The sequence below is a fragment of the Ambystoma mexicanum genome, chromosome 5p, assembly GCF_040938575.1.
Source record: "Ambystoma mexicanum isolate Mex_15411 chromosome 5p, UKY_AmexF1_1, whole genome shotgun sequence".
NCBI classification, from domain to species: Eukaryota; Metazoa; Chordata; class Amphibia; order Caudata; family Ambystomatidae; genus Ambystoma; species Ambystoma mexicanum.
Window position 1 is genome coordinate 544,811,083 of NC_090930.1, and position 20,768 is coordinate 544,831,850.

Genomic DNA, 20,768 nt, shown 5'->3' on the forward strand with positions numbered 1-20,768 from the left:
TTTGGTAAGGGCAATGGAACGGTATGCAATGGTGGACGTGTGGCAGCAGAAACACCCCAGAGAAGAAGGTTATACATTCTACCCCCCCCCCCCCCCACACAACTTATACGAAATTGACTACCTCCTTAACAAGGAGCAGAGTACTATAAGACCTGTGGGTTGGTCAGACCAAGATATGGTGACGGGCACCTTTGAAATCTCTGGATTGTATAGCCCAAAGGGCACATGGCAATGTAATGACTCGCTTTGCGAACAACCCCCTCTTCTCCGACCATCTAGCCGAGGGAATAGCGGAGTACTTTGAACTGAATGATTCGGGAGAAGTGAGCAGGGAAACAGTATGGGACACGTGGAAGACTACCTAGAGGGGTATATTGACAAGGGAGTGGGCAAGGAAGAAGAGGGAGAGGGGGCTGGAAGAAGAGAAGCTCCGCAAGGAGATAGCTGAAGGGGAAGACGAGATGCATGCTGGGAAGGGAGACACAGAGGAACTTTGGGGGAAGGTACTGGCAAAAAGGGCAGAGTTGAGGGCTCTGGGTATGGCGAGACACTATGGAAACTGAGATATTTGAAAGAAAAATATGAAAAAGGGGACAAAGCGGACGCACTCCTGGGGCTAGGCTTGGAGCCCAAAGAGGAGAGTGGTGGGTGACAAAACTGGGGGGCCTTGTGGTGGGGGAGGGAGACAGGCACACGCTGAGTGATAAGCGGAAGGGTTTGCAAAGTATTACGAAACACTATATGCAACTGAAGCGGGGGGTGGCGAGAACGAAGTAGGGGCATACCTGAGTGATGTGCATATGAGCAAACACGCACCCCAAGAGATAGAACACTTAGACAGCCCTATTATAGAGGAGGAGGTCCTGAATGCAATAGCCGCCTTCCCAGTGGGAAGGCCCCGCGAGAGGATGGATATACGATCGGGTTCTACAAGAAATACTCAGGAACCCTGACAACATCTGGTCAAATTGTATAATCACATCCTGGAGACAATGAAGGCCCGCCATCATTCAGTAAAGCCCTGATCTCAGTGATCCCTAAAGAGGGACGCAACCCGTCCCACTGCTCTTCGTACCGCCCAATCTCCCTATTAAATGTAGTAGAAAAGATATTCACCCGTATTCTGGCAGCAAGATTTGAAGAGAAATTGCCACATGTAGTGCACCCCGATCAAATGGTATTCGTAGCGGGTAGGCAGGGGACGGATGCAATCAGGAAGACTCTTGACCTAATGGAGCACGTAGGGGAGCACCCTGGGGAACAAACACTTCTTAGTTTAGACACTGAGAAGGAATTTGATAGGGTGGAATGGGCCTTTCTCTTTGTGCTGCTGCGTAAAATAGGGGTAGGAGAGAGGATGTGTAGGGCAATTGGAGCGGTCTATACGAGACCAACGGCCAGAGTAACGGATAACGGGTCAATATCGCGAGAATTCCACCTGACTAGAGGCACTAGGCAGGGCTGCCCACTCTCACCCCTACTGTTCGCCCTGGTGATTGAGCCCCTTGGGGAGAAGATAAGGCGGGACGAGGGGATAGAGGGAATCGCAGTGGGGGAGCAGATGCATAAAATCAGCATGTACGTAGAGGACATCCTTATGTACCTCTCAAACACATGAGACTCCATACTGAGAGCACTCTGGGTCATAAGAGAATATCGAAAGGTGTCAGGCTTTATGATAAATATTGACAAATCGACTATTCTTCCCTTGGCTGAGGGCACACAAGAACAGCTGTCTAGATGGTCAGGCCTGGGGATACCAATTGAAAGGGACTGCATAAAGTACGTAGGGGTGCGAATGCAGAGGAGGCTGGAAAGAATCTACGAATGCAACTTCCCCCACGAATGCACAGACTAGCACGTGAAATGGAAAAATGGGAGAAGCTAACAATTTCATGGTTAGGGCAGTTAAACGTGCTCAAGATGGTAATTCTCGAGGGTGCTGTTGAGCAGGCACTGGATAAAGAAGTAGTCCTCTGCTGTTCCATCCGGGCTGCCCGTAATCCTGTGAAAATCCTGCAGAAAAAAAAAGAAATAACTGGCGAACAAACATTGCATGCTGCGAATATAGAGGTCCAACTTCATTTTGTCGAAATTTGGGGGGAAATCAGAGCTGTCCAGCGGGTGAACCAACGATCCGCGGCTCAGGCGGTGTGGCACAGGAAGAGGGCCGATCGCCAGCACTGCAGGGAGTGAGGCCCGCTGAAGGGGGAGGGGACTGGGACTCCTGTGCTCCGCCGCACGAACGGGGGCATGGTCAGAGTTTCCCCTTCCTGCCGCTGCTCCAGTGGACCGCAGGTGAAGCAAGACATTGTCACAGCCCTGGAGAGCGAGAGGCGGGACAGAGGAGGACGGGCGGCAGCGTTGGGGCTAGCGCGCACTGACGGGATCGCCTGGGCCGCCGTTCTTTGTGGGACTGCGCTGGGGCTGCCGTAGCCTCGGAGGGAGCGAGGTGCGGCGAGGAAAGCACCAGGAGCCGCGGGCAGACGCCCGGTTGTCCGCAAGAGTCGCGGACCTGGGCATCAACAACAGCCCGCCCCCCGGGGGCGGGGAGCCGCGGATTAGGGCTGCCGTAATTTCTAGGCGGCCAGCCTCAGACCCAACCGAACACGTGGGCCTGCAAGGGAGGGAGCTCCGGCTGAAAGGGCCTCAAAACCCCCCCTCCCCCCCACAGGAGCCCTGAACAAGACAAGCCTAGGCTGGCATAGTCTCCTGGACTATCATAGGGACGGCAGACTGTGAACAGAGGCCCTGGTTGGGCCCCAGGGGCAACAGGGACACACCAGTACCGGATCTGGTAGGAAGGACTGGAGTGGCTGCACTCAAGTAAGAGCAATTCCGGGCGGTGGAGGGACAAGCCTGTGGGACCTTCACACGAACAGGGTTGGGGAGTGGCAGAGCTCAAGGGGGCACAGAGCGGAAGACCCCCCCCCCCATCTATCATCAAATGAGACCGGTGGAGGCATATAGGTCTGGGAACTCCCCCCCCCCCCCGCCCTCTGACCTGAAGCGGATGAGATCATAGAGGAGCGCCCCACCCCCCCCCGTGGCATCATCACCACATCCACAGCATCAGGGGAGCCAGGACATTATACCCCGGTCTCTGCTCCTGGGACCGGATGGGACGACACACGCTCCGAAAGACCATGGTACAAAATAAAGTAGACAGATACACCAAGTCTGTTCCGGGAATCCCTCCGTAGCCGCGGAGCACATTGGAAGGGGCATTCCAGCCAGCGAAACAAATCAGGCACTGTCACTAACGGACATAATAACCGCCATTGGGGAGTCGAGGACGTCCGTGGAATCCAAAATAGATGGCTTGTCCTCAGAGGTGTCGCTCCCGGCGTAATAACCTCTGCATCCTCGGGCTCCCGGAATGGGTGGAGGGCCCGTCCATGGAGCTCTACCTGGAAGATTGGCTCGCAGACCTAATGGCCCCTCCTAGGCTTTCAAAATTCTTCTCCATTGAAAGGGCACATCGAGTCCCGTCGGGCAGACCAGTACCCGGAGCACCTCCAAGAACGGTAATCGCCAAGCTCATGAATTACCGGGACACAATTCTTCACATGGCACGTGCAAAGGGCCCGATCACATACAACGGGAATAAGATTTTTCCCTTGACTATACACAAGAGGTCCAGAAAGCCCACCAATCATACAACTCGATCAAGCGGAAGCTGGCATCGCTGAACATTAAATATGCACTGTTCTTCCCAGCCACTTTCAAGCTGTACCACAATAATATAGTTCCCGTGTTCCAGACTCCCAAAGAAGCATGGGACTGTTTGGAGACCCAAGTTCTATCCTCACCAAGATCCAAAGACCACACGCTGAGGAAGGGGATCGGCTACACCACCCCAACGCGAGGACAAACACCCATCCCAAGCATGGAGGGCACAGAGGACACCTCGCCCGGGGACAATGGGATGGCTAACGAGATATAAAGTACTGCTGGATACCCGTTGCTACAGATCGCCCCGAGGGGAGGTGTACACGGCCCCCTCTTGTTCCCTCCTACACCTGCGCGACACGAGCAACTAAACAAGCGTCCGGGACGGGCGAGCGGAGCAGCAACTGAGACCCGGGGGATCTCCCCGGAATAAGTTCCCATTGTTGATGGTTGTAAGTTTGGGTGACAGGTGCTTCTGGTTGGGGGAGTTGAGGGGGAGTTCACAGGGGTTGGCTGTCAGGCACCATAGAACTCCATGCCATGACAGCAATGGTTATGGGCGCCAGTTGCCTTGGAACAAGGGATACAGTGTTTGGAAGACTGGAGGTTGTTTTGGTTTATGAAGTGCATTCATTTGGTGATGACGGGGAAGACACTGGCTGGGATTTGGGGGTGGAATGGGGGGGGGGGAACACACTGAACATATGACCCCCCCTTGAATGCCTATCGGACTCCCACACAATAGCGGGCCACAAACAGGTCGGTTGTCCCTACTGACCTGGAACATGAATGGCTTGGGTTCCAGTATTAAACTGATGTTATCATTGCAGTACCTTAACAGACATTACTTTGAGCTATCTCGAGTCTCTCTCCCTCGTGGGCTATCTGGTTTCTTACACCTTCTAGGCTTTACTTGGGCCTCGCCTCCTCGTGGGCTACTGCCAGGTAATGCTGCTCTACTCCAACATTGCTACATGTCCCCCCCCCATGGTATGCAAACCAAGGTGTAACCTTCTTTAGATGAGCAACAAGCAAGTCAAAGTGAGTCAAACCTAAGGTTACACATTCTGGATAGTAATATACTATTCCTGGGGAATTAAACCATGTTAAATATGCGAGTGTGTATACAAATAAAACAATGTTGTGTTTGTATGTGGCGTTTTTGGGGACGTAACTCCTCATGAACAGTGATGTCTGGTGTCATGAATTGTGCATGGAATATTCTTTACTTCATTTTCAAATTAATGCAACTGTTTCTGGCTCGATTGATCATCCCGTTCCAGAGATAATTAATCTTTTTGGTTTTTCGGCTTTGCTTTTTTTCAGCATTACATTTTGTGGTGTTACACCACCATCTACAAGTCATTTGTAGAAAGTGTTCATGATCAACACCCAATTAATTTCTATTGCAAAATTTTGTAAAAAGACAGGTACTTCACCCTAATGACATCAAATTGAATTTTGCTGCAATTTGAAGATGACAGTTAAATCAGTTGATTTGAATCAGGTCCCATGTTTAACAAAAAGACTTTCTTCTTTCATTAATGCTTTCATCCCACAAATATATTTTTACAGAAATGCCACAAAAGAAGAGCGCATTATTTAATCCCACCCACATCAAAATATCGAAAGCTGAAACATGATCAACATTCCGAAGAAGGAAGATCTCAAGACCATGAAGCTGATAGAATTCAACATGCTTTCGGACAGAACAATGAAACTGCTGAAGAAACTGAAGTGAGACTTGCCAATCAGAGATTTACAATCTCAGAATTGAAATCCCGGGTGAAGCCAGGTAGTTAAGCTAGTATACCTTTTAGAATACAGTCAGTATTTCAAGGGTAGTTGACCCTATCAGTCATGCAGTGACAATCCGTTATGAAATACCATAATGATGCAACCCTGTTACAAGAATACTCCTTGCAACCTTACTTTTTTAGAACTCAGTTCAGAGCTAGAAAATAAACTCATACTTTCTGGAGGGGCCTTGAGCTACTATATGGTACGTATGAACACACAATAACTATTTTTAGAATGCACTAAGCAATTCAAGGACAGCAAACACCAATGACACTTTAAGAAAGTAACAATGTATTTCAATGTAAGTAATTGACCTATTGGCATAGAATCTGTTATCTAATGGCTAGTTATACCCAATATAGTTTTAAGAAATGTATAATACAGTTTCTAAGGTACGAACTTTATGAAACTATTTTAGAATAGCACCAAAGCAATTCAGGGAAGCACAATCCAGGGTTACAAGTTTAGAAGAGCAGCAGCTATTCAAGCTCGTCAAGGCCTATATACTTGAGGGGCTACAAGCAACTCAAAGACAAGTATTAACTTCCAGAATGTTTTAGATCTGTATGAAGCAGACTAGGGAAAGCAAAACCCAAGGGTACACTTTAAGAATGACAATATACAGGATTCCAAGATGGCCACCTGCAGGAGAAGGACGTGCTGAGTGTAGCGCGTCTCTGGCCCGGCACGAAAGGGAATTTTGCGTATCTTTTTTCCCTCCCCACTTCTTAAAATATAGACATCTGGTGACCTCCACCTCCTTCCACCCCAATAAGAAAACAAAGACCCTTTCGGGATATTACATTGAGGGAGCGCTGAGGGACGAAGAGCAGGGCGTGGCTTTGGATTGGAGCTTGCAGCGTTTGGTGCTCACTCATATTGTCAGAAGCTGTTTAAACCACACAAAAGCATTGACAAGCGTTACATAAGAGGAAAGGAAACAGATTTAAGCATGGAAGACAGAACTCCATTAGCACACTTATGCAAGCAATTGCCAAAACACGCACCCAAGCTAAAGAAATATAGTACTGAGTGGGTTAAAGGTACTGCCCACAAGATGTTTATGTCGTGGCCACAAAATGGGTCTTTATCTAAAGCCGCCTTACCACATATGACAACATATTTGCACGCCACATATACAGGCAAGAAGTTAGAAAAACGCCTTGCTGTTCTTGAGTTGTGGAAAATGTACGAACAGGGAAAGGAGGAAGAGCCGCCAACGATTGGATACTTAATGTATGCACAGAAGGGGGTGAGACGCCTACTGCGCCACCTGCTCCGCCCAAAACGAAAACTGAAGAAAGTAAGGACAAGGGATTATACCCGTTGAGGGAACTTAAAGCAGCCACGGGGTACAGAAACCCTGCATATAAGTCACCTACACATAGTAGTGACAAAAATCAAGGGAAGGATAAGGACAAGAATATTACCTCTGCAGTCCCAAGGGACAAGGAGAGACGTGATGACGAAAGGAAAGATCAAGCACAGACAAGTGCATCTCTCAACAAGGAGAGAGAAGGGAAGAGACGGAAAGGGAGCGAAGGCAGAACTGATGAGATAGCATTCGCCAAAGACGAATGGATGGGAGGACACATTTTATTGAAACTCGATGGTAAAGGCATTGATGACGCCAAACAAAAGGAGGGGCTAGATAAGACAGAGAAAGGGGAAGGAAAAGGAGTTAAGAGACAAAAGAATAACAAGAAAAGACAGACAAAGGCGAGAACAGCTATATCGCGAAGAGCAAGAAAAGCAGCTCGATCGCAACCCAAGAGCAGCCTACGATCAAGACAGACAGAAACAGCAAAGGTTAGAAGAAGAGCAAAGGATACGTGAGAAAAAAATAAGGAGACGAGGAAATACAAAGGGCACATGAACGAAGAAATGAAAAGAGAAAGGAAGAAGATGGGGTCAGAGAAGAGGCGCGGAAGCGCAAAGAATTGGATGACGATATCGAACGTAAGTGAAGACAGAAAGAATGCAATCTCAAATATTTCGAGAGGGAAGTTAAAAAAACAGATCCATTTGTAGACTGGGAAGACATTGAATAATTCTTTCCTGCGTACGATTCAGTACCAGGCACTTCTAGGGCAAATATTGAAGATAACTTCTACACCAGTAGCATCCGAGAAACGATCAATAAAATATATGATGAAATAGGGCTAGACCAAATACCCCAAGGAGAGGGGTAGGACGAGCGCTTGGAAAGCACTCAACTGTATGACACTGAGGATGTCACCCGAAGTAGTGGGAATAGGGAACTGTCCCTGGATAGATTAGAAATCAGTAGAAACAATGAAGACACAAAAAGTTGCGTGAATTGGGGACAAACAATGTCCGACTCTGAAAGGGAGGAGCGCGAGGAAAACTAAGAAGGGAAGCGGAGCGAAAGACGACTCCCAAGGGAAAGAGGGATACTATGGTCAGACACTAGCAAGCCTGCACCAAGGGCATCAGAGTCAGCCACGCAGTCTGACCGTCATGAAGGAATATCTCAGGGTCAGAGGGGGTGTCTTCACCACCCTATGTAGACAGACTAAGGACATTGCCAGGCAGACGGCGATGCGGGGATATCACCCCTGCAATAGACCGGAGAACAATGAGAGAAGAGAAAGAGGGCTACGCATTCCAATTTTCGCTACTAGAGAAGGGTGGAGTAAGACCACAATATATACCATGGCCACACATGGATCGAGAAAACTTGAAAAACAAGCTTCGAATACTGACATTGGGAGCCGGAAAGTGGATACACGAGTTAGAAAAAATGACAGGAGGAAACACGTTAGCTATAGGGGACATCAAGGGCCTCCTAATCGCCATACTTGGTGAAAGAGCAGACGATGTGTGGGCACAAGCAGGCTACCCTGGCGTAACGACAATTAATACCACGCATGACGGAGCGCCATTTAACAATTGTAGAGCAGCAGTATGGAAAGCGCTACGAGTACTTTACCCAGATACTTCCGATATGGGAGCTATAATGACTCGAAAAATGAAGGATTCCGAAGATCCGTTAATTTATATACAGAATTTCCAAGATGCGTGGGTGCTCGAAACACATGAATCGTGTGGACGAAATCAATACCTGTGTTTTATCATATATTGTGCCAAGGTCTGCCAGAACCAGTGCAGAAACAACTCAAGAAATTGGTAGGAGTTGAGGCTAAACCTTGGGCTGAAATTGATTGTTTCCATAGTCTAGCAAAGAAACTGTAACCTGAAATAAGAGACAAGTGTCACTTGAAAGAAGGGCAACGGGAACACCCTTTTGAGCACCAGACACTCAAACTCAGAACTTGAAAGACGATATTGGATAAGGAAATATTAACATTGACATTTGGCGAATGATCGAGATGGGGGCCCAGAGTAGCAACCTGGTCCTCCCACAAGCAGAGAGGCATCCCTGCTTCTCTGGAAGGAAATGCTGCCGCCTGACATACAAGATTATCATGTACTTATGTATTGTGTTTATCATTATTTTACTGTAATTAACAATCAGAACGGCATTCTATATTGGTGCACAAAGCGTTCCAATTTCAGTACACCCACCTGATGATGTACGTATGAAACCCACAAATGCACCCAGACGAATTAAAGGAAAAGCCGGAGACAGGGTAGGCAAGGAATGAATGAAGGAAAAACACTGACAACTACACACACTGAATGTCCACGAAACAGGCCTACCATCAATAACTGCAGAACCACAAACCAAAGCAGCAGGAGGGGAGAGACTGCCTGCCATAAGAAACGTCACAGAAGCTGTCATGAGAAAACAAGAAGAGTTAAAAGAAAAGCCAACAGAAGCAGTTATAGCAGAAACTCTTGAGAAAACAAAAGCCAACACTGAGAAGCTATCTGCACAGACACAGCTGTTAGTAGACTTACTGTTCCCAAACATAGCCAGAGCAAGTAAACTGCATGAGGAACTGAAAAACACCACCACAGAGACCGCATTACCCAGCATACATGGTCCAATACAAGGGCCATATACCGGACCAGTGCCAGGCTGGTGGATATGGGCACTTGCATCCAACAGGGAAAAAATGTATGAAGAAAAGGAAAGAGCTGCTAGACTCCTGTCCACTCAAATGGCGCAGATGAGGAGGCCTGCACCATGGACCAGGATACCTGAGAACCCTCCAACAAAAAAGAGCCATACAGATGCATTCAGAGATGTAGCAAACTACATGAAAACCTTAAGAATCAAGAGGAGTATGCATGAAGACAACAATGAATTGAACAATTACTTGGATAGCACAACACACTTAGGCAACAACATTTGGTACCAGCACATGAAGTAAGTTGGAAGACGAAAATCCGAAGGGGAACGCTTCGTCTGCGCACTCCTACCGTACAGCATGGGGAAATCCAAGATCTTTGTTGCTGTAGAAATTGATGTCCCAACAGCACACTGTCTCTCACACATAGCAATGTGCAATACCAGAGGCCATTTCATGGGAAGTGATGCCTCACTGATATGGGCAACTGAAACAGCTTATCCCGATGAAGATGATTATGTTCAGGACATTAAGACAAGAAACAGAGCTCATACTAGGAATCATGTGATCAGGTATGAGAAACCTGGAGTTAAAGATGGGAAGTGAACCCAAATCTAAATGTCCGAGGGAAAACTCCAGCAGAGGCTCAAATTTGGAAAAACAGAGTCCAGTTGCAGATTTGGGGAACAGCGCTTTCACCAGACGGATGGGAGAAAGGAGTAGTGATCTGCAAAGCATGGATGGTCTTCGGAGCCTGCAAGGAAGCCATTGAAAACTCACAAAGACTGTGCAAACCACTACGGCCCAAACTTACAAAATTACTAACATGGGTCGAAGACAGAGGAGGACCCCTGCAGATAGTGCCACTAGAAAGTCTGAAATTGCGCTTCAGGAACAATGGTACAAGGAAAATGGGAGAGAATCAAAACTGCGGACGAATTTGTGAGGCCCCAGGAATGACTCATGGGACTGCAGTGATCATGGATCATTATTGGGCATGTGGACCCAAAGCATACATCAGACTGCCGGAAAACTGGGGATGCATATGCACTATAGCTAATGTCCACGTTCCAGCATTAGTGATCCCGAAAAGTGACCTGAATATTGATAGTTTCCCAAAAGCAGATGCTCACCTGAGGAAGAAGAGATCTGTGGAACTGATAACCCGAATGAAGAGAGAGAATTACTTCTCGGCTAAATCAGAAGAAGCCTTTCATGCAATCACATATGAACACATGCTGTTCAGCCTCACCTCATCAGTGTTCACAACGATTTTCATGCCACGAATCCAAGTTGGAGTACATACTAAATGGTTGCAGATAACCAGATGAGAGTTACTGCAAATCATCAACACTACAATAAAATGATTCAATGCGATCAAGGAAGAGTTAAGAGCCATCCGACTGATGACTCTCCAGAACAGATATGTACTTGACATGATCACTGCTATAGATGGAGGAGTTTGTGCAAAAATAGGAGAATCATGTTGCACACGACGAGGAAAATGGAACATTAACAGAAGCTATAGGTATGCTGACAAACCTGCAGAACCAGATGATCAATGAAACCGACGAAGTGGATGATGACAGCTGGTTTGGATCACTGTTTTCATGGGTTCCACAATGAATGGCGGATGCATTCAAATTCTTAGGAGCCTTGCTAGTGATGATATTACTAGGATTGTGTGTTATCAAGATAATAATCTCGCAATGCCAGAAAACTGCAAACAAGGCCATAGGGATGAAGATCATGATTGATGTCAAACCAGGATGGAAGCCCAGAGATCTGACTGATGAAGAAATAAGAGACTTTGTGAAGGCTCGCAAACACGCACCAGAAGGTACGAAGTTTCTTTATCCCAGGAAACGCAGAAATTATACGGGAAGATGGATTTATTGCAGCCCAAATGGACAATGTCAGCTGATGACATGAAACAAAGACAAACACAGCAGGAAACCTGAGAGGGGTAATAAAAATATGGACTCCAAAGAGACACTTCTTCAAACCATCATGTACAGACCCAGAAGATGAAGAAGGGATGAACCCAGACAATGAAGTGAAAATGAATACAGAAGAACCAAGTGAGACAAATCCAAAAGGAGGAAGTGAAAGTGGTCAATGAATCGAACAGAGGGGGGGGGGGGGGAGGAAGGAGGTCCCAAATATAGCCTGCACTCCAGTCACCCATTTTAAAGTACCAGGAACATTCACACCGAAATATGTGACATATAATGAGCAGATAAACCAGCAGAGAGCTGCAGTAGGGCTCTGCCCAGTACCTATCAGAAGAACAATACCTATTGAAGTACCAATAACCAGATAACCATGAACAGTAAGGTATCCATTAAGAAAACCCTACCAGCAATGAAACAAAATGAAGATTGCTTAAGTACTGTACAGGAAGAAACCAAAAAGTCCTTAATGGAAGACGAATGGTGACGTCACGAGGGTCTGGACTAATGCACCTACAGAAGATATGATGACTCAAGGATAACACCAAGAAACGAAAAGCCATGAATAAAAGATATAGTGAAACTAAAGAAGAGAAAGTTGATAAAAGGCAAAGGAGTTTAAACTGTAAGCAGGATGAAGATATTCAACCAGCTAACACCTGTACATATGCTTGTAACCACAAGAAAGCTAAGAAAACAGTGCGGCTTGCTATGCTAAGTAGAAGAGTAGAGCGGCGAGCGGCATTGTACACAATCTACCTCAAAATGAAGCATGTTATACAAGTGTGCGTCCACTATTGAATGAAAAGCAGAACCAACTCAGGTTACTATAGGCCAAACACAAGAAATTTCATATTCGCGAGGGAAAAAAGGCTGAATCGAAACTGAGCAGAGGCAGCTTGTGCCGGGGAAGCCAAGGTCATAGCAATAGAAGCTATGGACAGTAGCTACATTTAATTGAAGCGAAGAACAGAATATCCTGCCTCTGAAGGATCGAGATACGAAGACGAGGCAGGTGGCGAGTGAAACGAAAATCAAATACACAAATTGAAAGAAACAAGGCAAATCCATGGTGTGCTAGCGCGTGCCCAGCCGAGCGAGAAGAGGCACAGTTTCACACCTACGCTTGGCATCCGCCCAGACACAGAAAGACTTTTTCAAGACAAGAAGATGTAGTTTTGAGGACAACCACAGTGAACTAATTGACACATAGCCCACAAAGTGATGATTGATTGAAGTAAGGCAGGGTGAATTGGGGGACACCCTGCACCTGGTTGACCGTTCTGTGTGCTGCTAAGCAAAGTGGAGATTTATGCATGGGGTTGATGCCAACCCAATCACAATGGACCAAATAATCTAGGGTCCTATAGTTAGTAGAACCAATGAGACATCGTACATTTAGTGATGTCTACAGTAATCATTTTTTAAGGAAGGGTTTAGATGCCCACCTGACAGTGTTTACCCAATCCCCTCACTCCGTTACCATATACAGATATAGCACCTATATTAAAGTTACCTTTTCCTAACCAATAGAATTTCATGTTAACTTTTGAGTGTTACACGTCAGATTAGGATGCGTTTTTGGTATAAAAGTTATGTTTTGTATGAAGTTCGAGGAAGTTGAAGTGCGACGGGCTATCGCATCACTGTTGATTTCCACGTTTCTATGTTTTTTGTACTGGTCATTAAACGGACTCCCCTTTGCCAAACCATTGAGTTGTCCTTATTGACTGATGTTGGAGTAAGAAAACCTGCACCCCCATCCATCTCAAGGTGCAGCTCGTCTTAAAGTACTGCAGAGCAAACCCCAACGCTATGGGCCGGCCGGGGGGTCTCTCCAGTACACAATGTATCCCCTTTTCTTACTTACCTGGTACCATTTTGTTACAATTGCGAGTTTTATATGAATGGCTGCTGGAAGTGGTTTTACCTCTATGGCTTCATTGCTTTTAGTCTTTATTAATCGCACGGTATTAATTCAGCCTCAGTAATACACAGAAGGGCCACCATTTTTCATAAATGGTGGGCTCCTTCATTCGCCATTCCTTGTATGCTTGGTGTTTCTGAGGTCTTCCCCTGCCATTGTAGACAGGAACTACCTCAGTGGCTGTTTTGTCTTCGGTGGGAATCCTGTGGATTCACCGCCCAGGCTCCAGAGTGTCTGGAAAGGCAGGAAGCAAGGGAGGAGTCCAAAACTCTGCAGCTCTTTGTCTTCGACCTTCCTGGAAAGGGAACAACTCCCAGTGAGGGGCTGTCTGTCCTGATTGAACAGCCAGACAGCCCCTTTCTGTAAAATGCCTGGAGAGAATGCAGAGGTTGTGTTGTAGTTTCTGAAAATACTCTGAACCTGGAAGCTGCTGACAAGTCGACCACTAAAACCAAATCCGAATGGGGAAGATGAAGAAAACACAGCTGAGACGATTTCCAGCGACCAGAGAGCCTGCTATGTAACTGGAACCTGCTGTTGCCCTACCTTTGAAGCAACCTGGGGGCTCTGAAAACAACAACCTCAAACCAGAGCCTGGCGGGATCCATTAGACTCTAGAAGACCTGCATTTTGAGAGTTCCCACGTTGTGCTGAAAAATTTCGGGGCTGCATTACCCTGGGACCTCGAGCCATTGTGTGGTGCACTGTCTTCCTAATCGAGCTGAAACTTTGGCGGCATCCTGCTCGAACTCCAGAGACAAGGTGTGAGTCCTAAAAGTCCCCTCAACAGAGTGCTTGGCCTGGCAAATGACGAGAATCTGATCAGCGATATTCAGTCTACGTCTGGCTCCTTAAAAGGGCATCAAAACCACAGAGCCGCATCCAGCCGTGAAGAAACTCTTGCCTGGAGCCTTCTCCATTGATCCCTGCTTCGAAATCTTCCAAAGTCCTGTCTTCCATCTTCATGACAAAGGAATCCATCAGCCGGGTTTTTGGATACAGATTCTGAAGTCTTCCTGCTGCAACTCTTATTCTGTGCTGAGGTCCTTTGTTGGCTGGGTATTTACTTACATTAAGCTTGTGTGACTTCTGTAAAGCTTTTGGGGTGTTTTCTGTGATTGGGAGTCCTCTCATTCAGTTCACTCAAGCCCACTGCTGGAATCCTCCTAGGGGGTCTTCTCTGAAGCCCCTGCGTCCTTTCTAAATTAAAGTGAACTTACTAGTTTGAACAGTCTGCCACACAAGCTCTGACTTTTGCCTGCAACAGACTCTCCATCTCACCCTGCCTACAGTTGGCCACTAGACCACTAGGATCCCTCGTCTGACCTGGAGTAAACTCATGTAATAGAGTAGGGAAGGACTGGATAAGTAAAGGATTCCGTCTTGAAAAGTATAACAAGTGTTGAAAGGTGAAAGAGTTAGTTGGTAACTTTAACTCGGATATGTATGTGTACTATATTTATTTATTGTGCATTTGTAAGGCGCTTATATATCAAGAAATTGTGTTTCAAGTCACCCACACGGCAAACGGGAGGGAACATGGGAACAAAGGCAAATAGAATAAACTGATGAACAGGAAAGGGTCAGTCCTATTAGGCCTTGTGAGCATTCAGAACGTGCAAGTGTAGGGAGCGAGAGAAGAGACAGGGAAGGGGTTAAGTGCTAGGAGTTCCACAGAGGGACGTGTCAAGGAGTTACTTGTGTGCAACGGTAAGTGCCCGGCAGAGATCACTTGGAACAAAGTCATCACCTGCCAATGATAAGTACAAGCCTGTGAGAACACTAACCAGTGGGTGCTTGAACGCAAGTGCTGGGATAGGGCGGAAGGCTGAGGGTGATTGGGGGCAGGGGCACCGGGACCCACACGGACAAGGTCACAGACCACCAATCTTATCGACTGCGGTATTAGCACAGGAGTGAGGGGGAAGGAAGAGGTGCAGAGAAAAGTCTTGAGGAGCTTCCGAAATTTGAGAAGATCCGGCTCAAGATGAAGAAGAAGGGAGAGGCTGTTCCAGAGGAGGGAGCCAGCCGAGGAGAGAGATCTGCCAACAGCTCGCTGCTTAGAAAAGCACCTGACCTCCCTTAGATGTTGGCCTGGGAGAGGGAACTGGGCTTAGAAACTTCGGAGGAGTCTTGGCAGTGGATCTGGATTAGGGCCCGTAAGAGTTCACGATGTACTATAGTGAAGGAGAATGCTATTAAGGTTTGCTTTAGGTGATACTTGCCCCCAAGCAGACATCACGCAATGAATCCAGAGCACCCAGACACATGTTGGCATGGCTGTGGGGAACAGGGAGATTTAGCCCGCATCTGGTGGCATTGCTCGGTTATACAAGCATTTTGGCTGGAGGTGAGGTCTAAAATCAAGGAAATCACGGGATCTCTACTTCCCATGGATCCAAGGGTGCTGCTATTGGGGGATGCACCAGAGGATGGGTCCTTTCCGATGTCAGGACGTAGGGCAGCCCTAATAGCCCAGTTACTTATTGCAGCTCGAATTACAAGAGCCCGTTTCTGGAAGGCTGTAGAGGGACCACATATAGCATACTGGTGGGGGAAAGTATGGGAACTACTAGGCCTAGAAAAACTCACAGCCATGCTTGAAGGGAAAATCTCAAAGTTTATTAAGTCTTGGAGCCCATTCTTCAAGCGCAGCTGATAAGGTATTTCATGAATCCTTGATACTGACTCCATGAGTTTATGGCTTCCTGACTTTTTAAATTATTATTTATTTATTTTCTCCCCCCGTTGCCTTTCTTCCTTCTCCAATGACTTTGCTAATGAATTAAATCCTCCCTCCCTATCAATTACTGTTGTATAATGAACTGTAGGAAATATTTGATGAGTTTTATGGAATTGAAAGACGCACTGTGAAATGAAGAGGGAAATGAATTGTGAAGAAGTATGAATTGTTATAAAATGTTATGTTTTTGTGAATTTATATGTTTGAAAATTTTATTAAAATAATTTAAAAAATAAATAAAAGCACCTGACACGCAAAGAGTTATATGATATGATATTTTATTTGTATTGCGCTCACACACAAGTGTTTGAGTCCGACGAGACATGGGAGGACAAAACAATGATCTTACTAGGCCCAGTGACATTGAGAACGCCCAAGTGCAGGGGAGAGGGAAAGGGGGGAGAGGGGAGAGTGGAAAAGTGCTGAGCAGGGGAAACAAACAAAACAACTGGTAGTGCAGTCATCAGGGTGACAAGTGCAAGAGTTAAAGCGCAAACAAGGGGAGTCTGAAAGGTGCAGGTAAGTGGATTGTAGGGATACAGATACAGCCCCAAGTACAAGGGTTGCCAGGAGGCAGTGCAAGTGTGTGGCGGGTGGGCAGTGAGCTGGAACCGGAGGAGCGTAAAGATCTGGAAGGAAAGTATTTGGTGAGAGCAAGTTATAGAAAGATTGGTCCTCGGCCACAGACAGCCTTATGGATGATGCAGAGGGATTTGAATTTGATCCTTGCAGCAACCAGAATCCAGTGGAGGGATTTTAGGGCTAGAGAGATACAGTCCCTGGGCTTGAGGCCAAGGACAAGTCTTGCAGGCCTTTTCTGGACAAGCTGGAGGGGGGCTGCATAAATAATATGCCATGTGGTGGGGGTCGCCCTCCTCCGAACATACCCATGTTCGGATGTAGGAAGCAACAACATGCCTGAATGGCCTAAAGGGCCTGCTGGGGGTGGGGGTGCTGGGGGTGGGGGTGGGGGTGTGGGGGGGGGGGCCGGGGTGGAGGCCGCAGCAAAGTCTGAAATTCAGCCAGTGGAAACCATGTGCAGGGCCTGGAATCGTCTGAAGCATGTGGTTGGGGAGGGGACGTTCTATTCACCAGCCTTCTCCATCTATAAGGTATGGGGGATGTCTATCACATTTGAATAGATTTTCCAGATGGGAGGTTGCACTGGGGAAGAAACTGTTGGAGACACAATGGAAGCTAGTATGCAGGCAATCACCAACACTGTCGATGAATAATCGTTTCTGAATCACCCATTTCAAGTTCCTTCATAAGGCTTACTTCTCCCCTGTCCCAGCCGGCTAAGTACTACCCGGATAGATCCTTTCAGTGTCTCAGGTGTTCCTATGAACCAGCAGATTTTATGCATGTGTTTTGGGAGTGTCCCGGTATATGCCCATTGTGGCTCCAATTAGGACTAAAAAGAGAGAATGACTAGGATGGATGACTGATTCGGTGCAGGGACTAGTCTAGATAGACTCCTAATCAGAGTCTGGATTTCCCCATATGAAGTCACATGCAAATAAAGTGCCTCTTGTCCAGGAATTTGATGCAAATGCCCGAGGCATACTTCGCATCTAGGGTATGGCCCTTCGTTTGTGAATCCTTGTACAATTAGGCTTCTTGGATACAGAAAACTTCTTAGCCCAGATATAGTCACCCTCTGGCAGTGAGCAACCTTCCCAGGTCCTGAATGAGTTATGCACAGGTTTGCCAACAAGTACTTATTGATTCCCCCTTCCCTTTGAGGAAGCATTCCCAGCAAGATTCCCTTCAGACTTGCCGGGGTAGTACCGTTTAGCTTACCAACAAGTATTTCTTCCCCTTACCAGGGTTGTTACCAGGATGAAGTTATCAGCCACTAGCCAAGGGTCTCCTTCTGGGGCTTGAGCCATAAGCAGATATGGGTCCATCCTTCTAGTGACTGGCATTGCCAAGAGCTGAGAGGCAGCCCTCAAAATATTTGTGCAGTTCTTAATTCCTTTAGCTTTGGCCTTTTCTCTCAGGTACATAATTGCAACCAGAAGCCGTAAGGATCCAGGAGGATCGCTTGTCCCACCTGCTCCTACCCGCCATGCTATCCAGGGTGGTGCCAATACATACACTCTCACCTGGGAATTTGTATACGTCTGATGAAGTAATATTCTCTGGGAATTCCAGCTCCTGTGAGATCATTCCTGCACCGGCAACCTTCCTGGCTCTCAGGTGTTTCCACCTTTCTTACTTGCCATCCCAGGTGCTGGCTGTTTCTCACTTTCTTCTAACAGTGTCACGAGTGTGCAGTCGAGGACAGAGGGTTTAAAACCATTGTTGATAATTTTGAAGTAGGGCAGAAGTGTCTTGAGTGCAACACTTCTCAGCAGTGATCTGTCAGTACCGTTAAATCACTCTAGTACAGGTAACTCTAAAAGAAGGCATGGGAGCAAGGACTGTCCAGAAGTAAAACTGTGTGCGAGTACTTTCCTCAGTCAATGTGCATACAGCACCCTGGATGTTTGCGAGACGCCGAGGAAGGAGATTTCCTCTCATAAACTGTTGCAGCAATTGGGGAAGTAAGCAGCTGAACAGATTGTAATGACCGGCTCTCGTTAGGAAAGTGGTTTTCTGGACCCTCTCCTCTTCACCCACCTTTCCAAGCTCTACTAGAAGAGGTTGAGCTGAGTGGGGGCAGAGGATAGGGGCTTGGAAAGGGCTGGCAGATCCTCTATTTATCTCCTCCAGGAAGAACGCCTTTGCACGTGTGGTAATTCGCAACCCCTTGAGCCATTGCGCCCTCTGCAAAAGGTCCCCCCAATCTGGCTTCATCACAGTGGCCCATCCACTGTTTACTCACCCATGTTACTCAAGTAAAAGGTCTAATTGAACATCTGATTACTCCTTGATAATGATATAAGCAGCAGGGTGCCATTCTAGACATGAAATGCCTATATGGTAAAACATTCCAACTTAAAATGGAATTGTATATTTTCTTTTAGTCCTCATGGCTCTTTGATTTAGAAACAGACATAGCCTACCTTTTCTTTCCATCGAGGGAGCTGATGGCCTCCAGAAGTTTGCGATGTTTCCGCTCATCATCACTTCCCCCCTGCAGGGGATATAAAAGTCCCACATCAAACACTCTCTGGGGAAAATCCTCAAGCACGTTAGACGTACTGGGGCAAACCTGGCATAACCAAACGATTAGGCTGATGGGTCACATAGAAGGCACAAAAAGACACAAAGAAGCATAGGCAGTCTGGTTATTAAAGTCATTTGCACAACGACACTGGTTTACTTAGCAAAGGTGAACTCCCTGCATTACGTTTAGTGGGGGGCATTAACCATGTAGCAAAGCACAGATTGATCAGGTAAGCAATACCCTCTGAAGAGCAATGCCCTCTGCAGAGACAAGATGCATGTTTGATGCTGACAGAAATCCTTCACGGAGCAAGGTCTGCAGCTGTGTTAATAGGTTCAAGTTTGGTTATCATGGTTGCAGAGACAATCTGCTGAAAGACAAAACATGCATTTTGATTATCGTGCAAAGGGCATGGGAGAAAGAGCAGTCTATGGCGCTTACCAGACATGTCCACGTTGGTTATTTTTTTCTAAAGAAACAAAAAGTGTGACAAAATGACTTGTTCCCCGCAGGAGTAAAAGGATGAGTAAAGGCTAAACCGACTACTCAGCCCTCACATACTCCTATTTCTACACAAAAAAAGTGTGATCCGAATCAAAAGGTGACACATTTAAGAGAAAAACCTCATTCCCCTTTTATTGTAACGTGGGCCAAGGGCAGACAATACTCTTAAGAGGGGTGTGAATGTTGTTCAGTAGCAACTCAAACAGCAAAGTACAACAGTCCAAAATAAATGAATGTCCAATCAAGGTTCTATAAAAATATACATCCTTTAATTAAAAAAAACACACCATATGCAAAATAAACTGAATAGAAAAAAAACACTACAAAACCCACTCATGGGGAAAAAAACAGAGAATATGCAAAGGCAGAAAGCTGCAGCACCCTGGGTAACAGAACAGAATCAAACACCACAATGTTCATAAAAGAACATGTTCTTGTGCGAAAAAAAAGAGATTAATGGTGACCTAACCAGTCTGTAGGGCCAAATAGGTGGACATGGGGGGGCAGTTAGCAGTCAATAATACAGTCTTGCTGTTCTTGGAAGTATCAAACCAAGCTTCTTTGTGCTGTGCGAGCGGTTCAAATCAGGTTCAGATGTGGCAAATCATGGTTTTCCAGATGGGGCACAGGTGTTGACTCAGGTTCCAAGGTGAGTCACAGGACGGATTGAATTCTTCCAGAGATAAATGCGCTTCTGTTTCAAGCAACGGCAGCAACACATTCAGCTGGCACAGCAGCAAACTGGTTCGAGAATGCAACAGCGGTTCGAAGAATTTGAAGATGTGCCTAAGGCAGCATCACAATTTTCGTTGATTTGAACGCAATTAAACACATTCGAAATGCAGACCAGCTGCTTGGTTTGTTCAGTTGCTAGGAGTTCAAATCCAGGGGCTCGAGGACAGGATAGGTCATTGCTCTTGTTCTTCCAAACACAGGGGGAAGGCTGGCAAACACCTGCAGGGTTCTTTCACCTCCAGTGAGATCCTGGGTACCAGTGTAGTGGGCAGAGGCAGATCCTGCTCGATCAGCAGGTCCCCCCAATGTGTCCTAGGGCTAG

At 46.7% G+C, this 20,768-nt stretch overlaps 1 protein-coding gene across 1 annotated transcript in view; it reads right to left on the reverse strand.

Annotated features, from left to right (window-relative positions):
- Positions 1-20,768, reverse strand: part of UTP14A (UTP14A small subunit processome component) — a 684,761-nt gene that overhangs the window by 589,088 nt on the left and 74,905 nt on the right. The window contains exon 3 of the mRNA XM_069612971.1: positions 19,104-19,174. Coding sequence (XP_069469072.1) covers positions 19,104-19,174 — 71 coding nt within the window. The remainder of the gene's footprint in view (positions 1-19,103; positions 19,175-20,768) is intronic.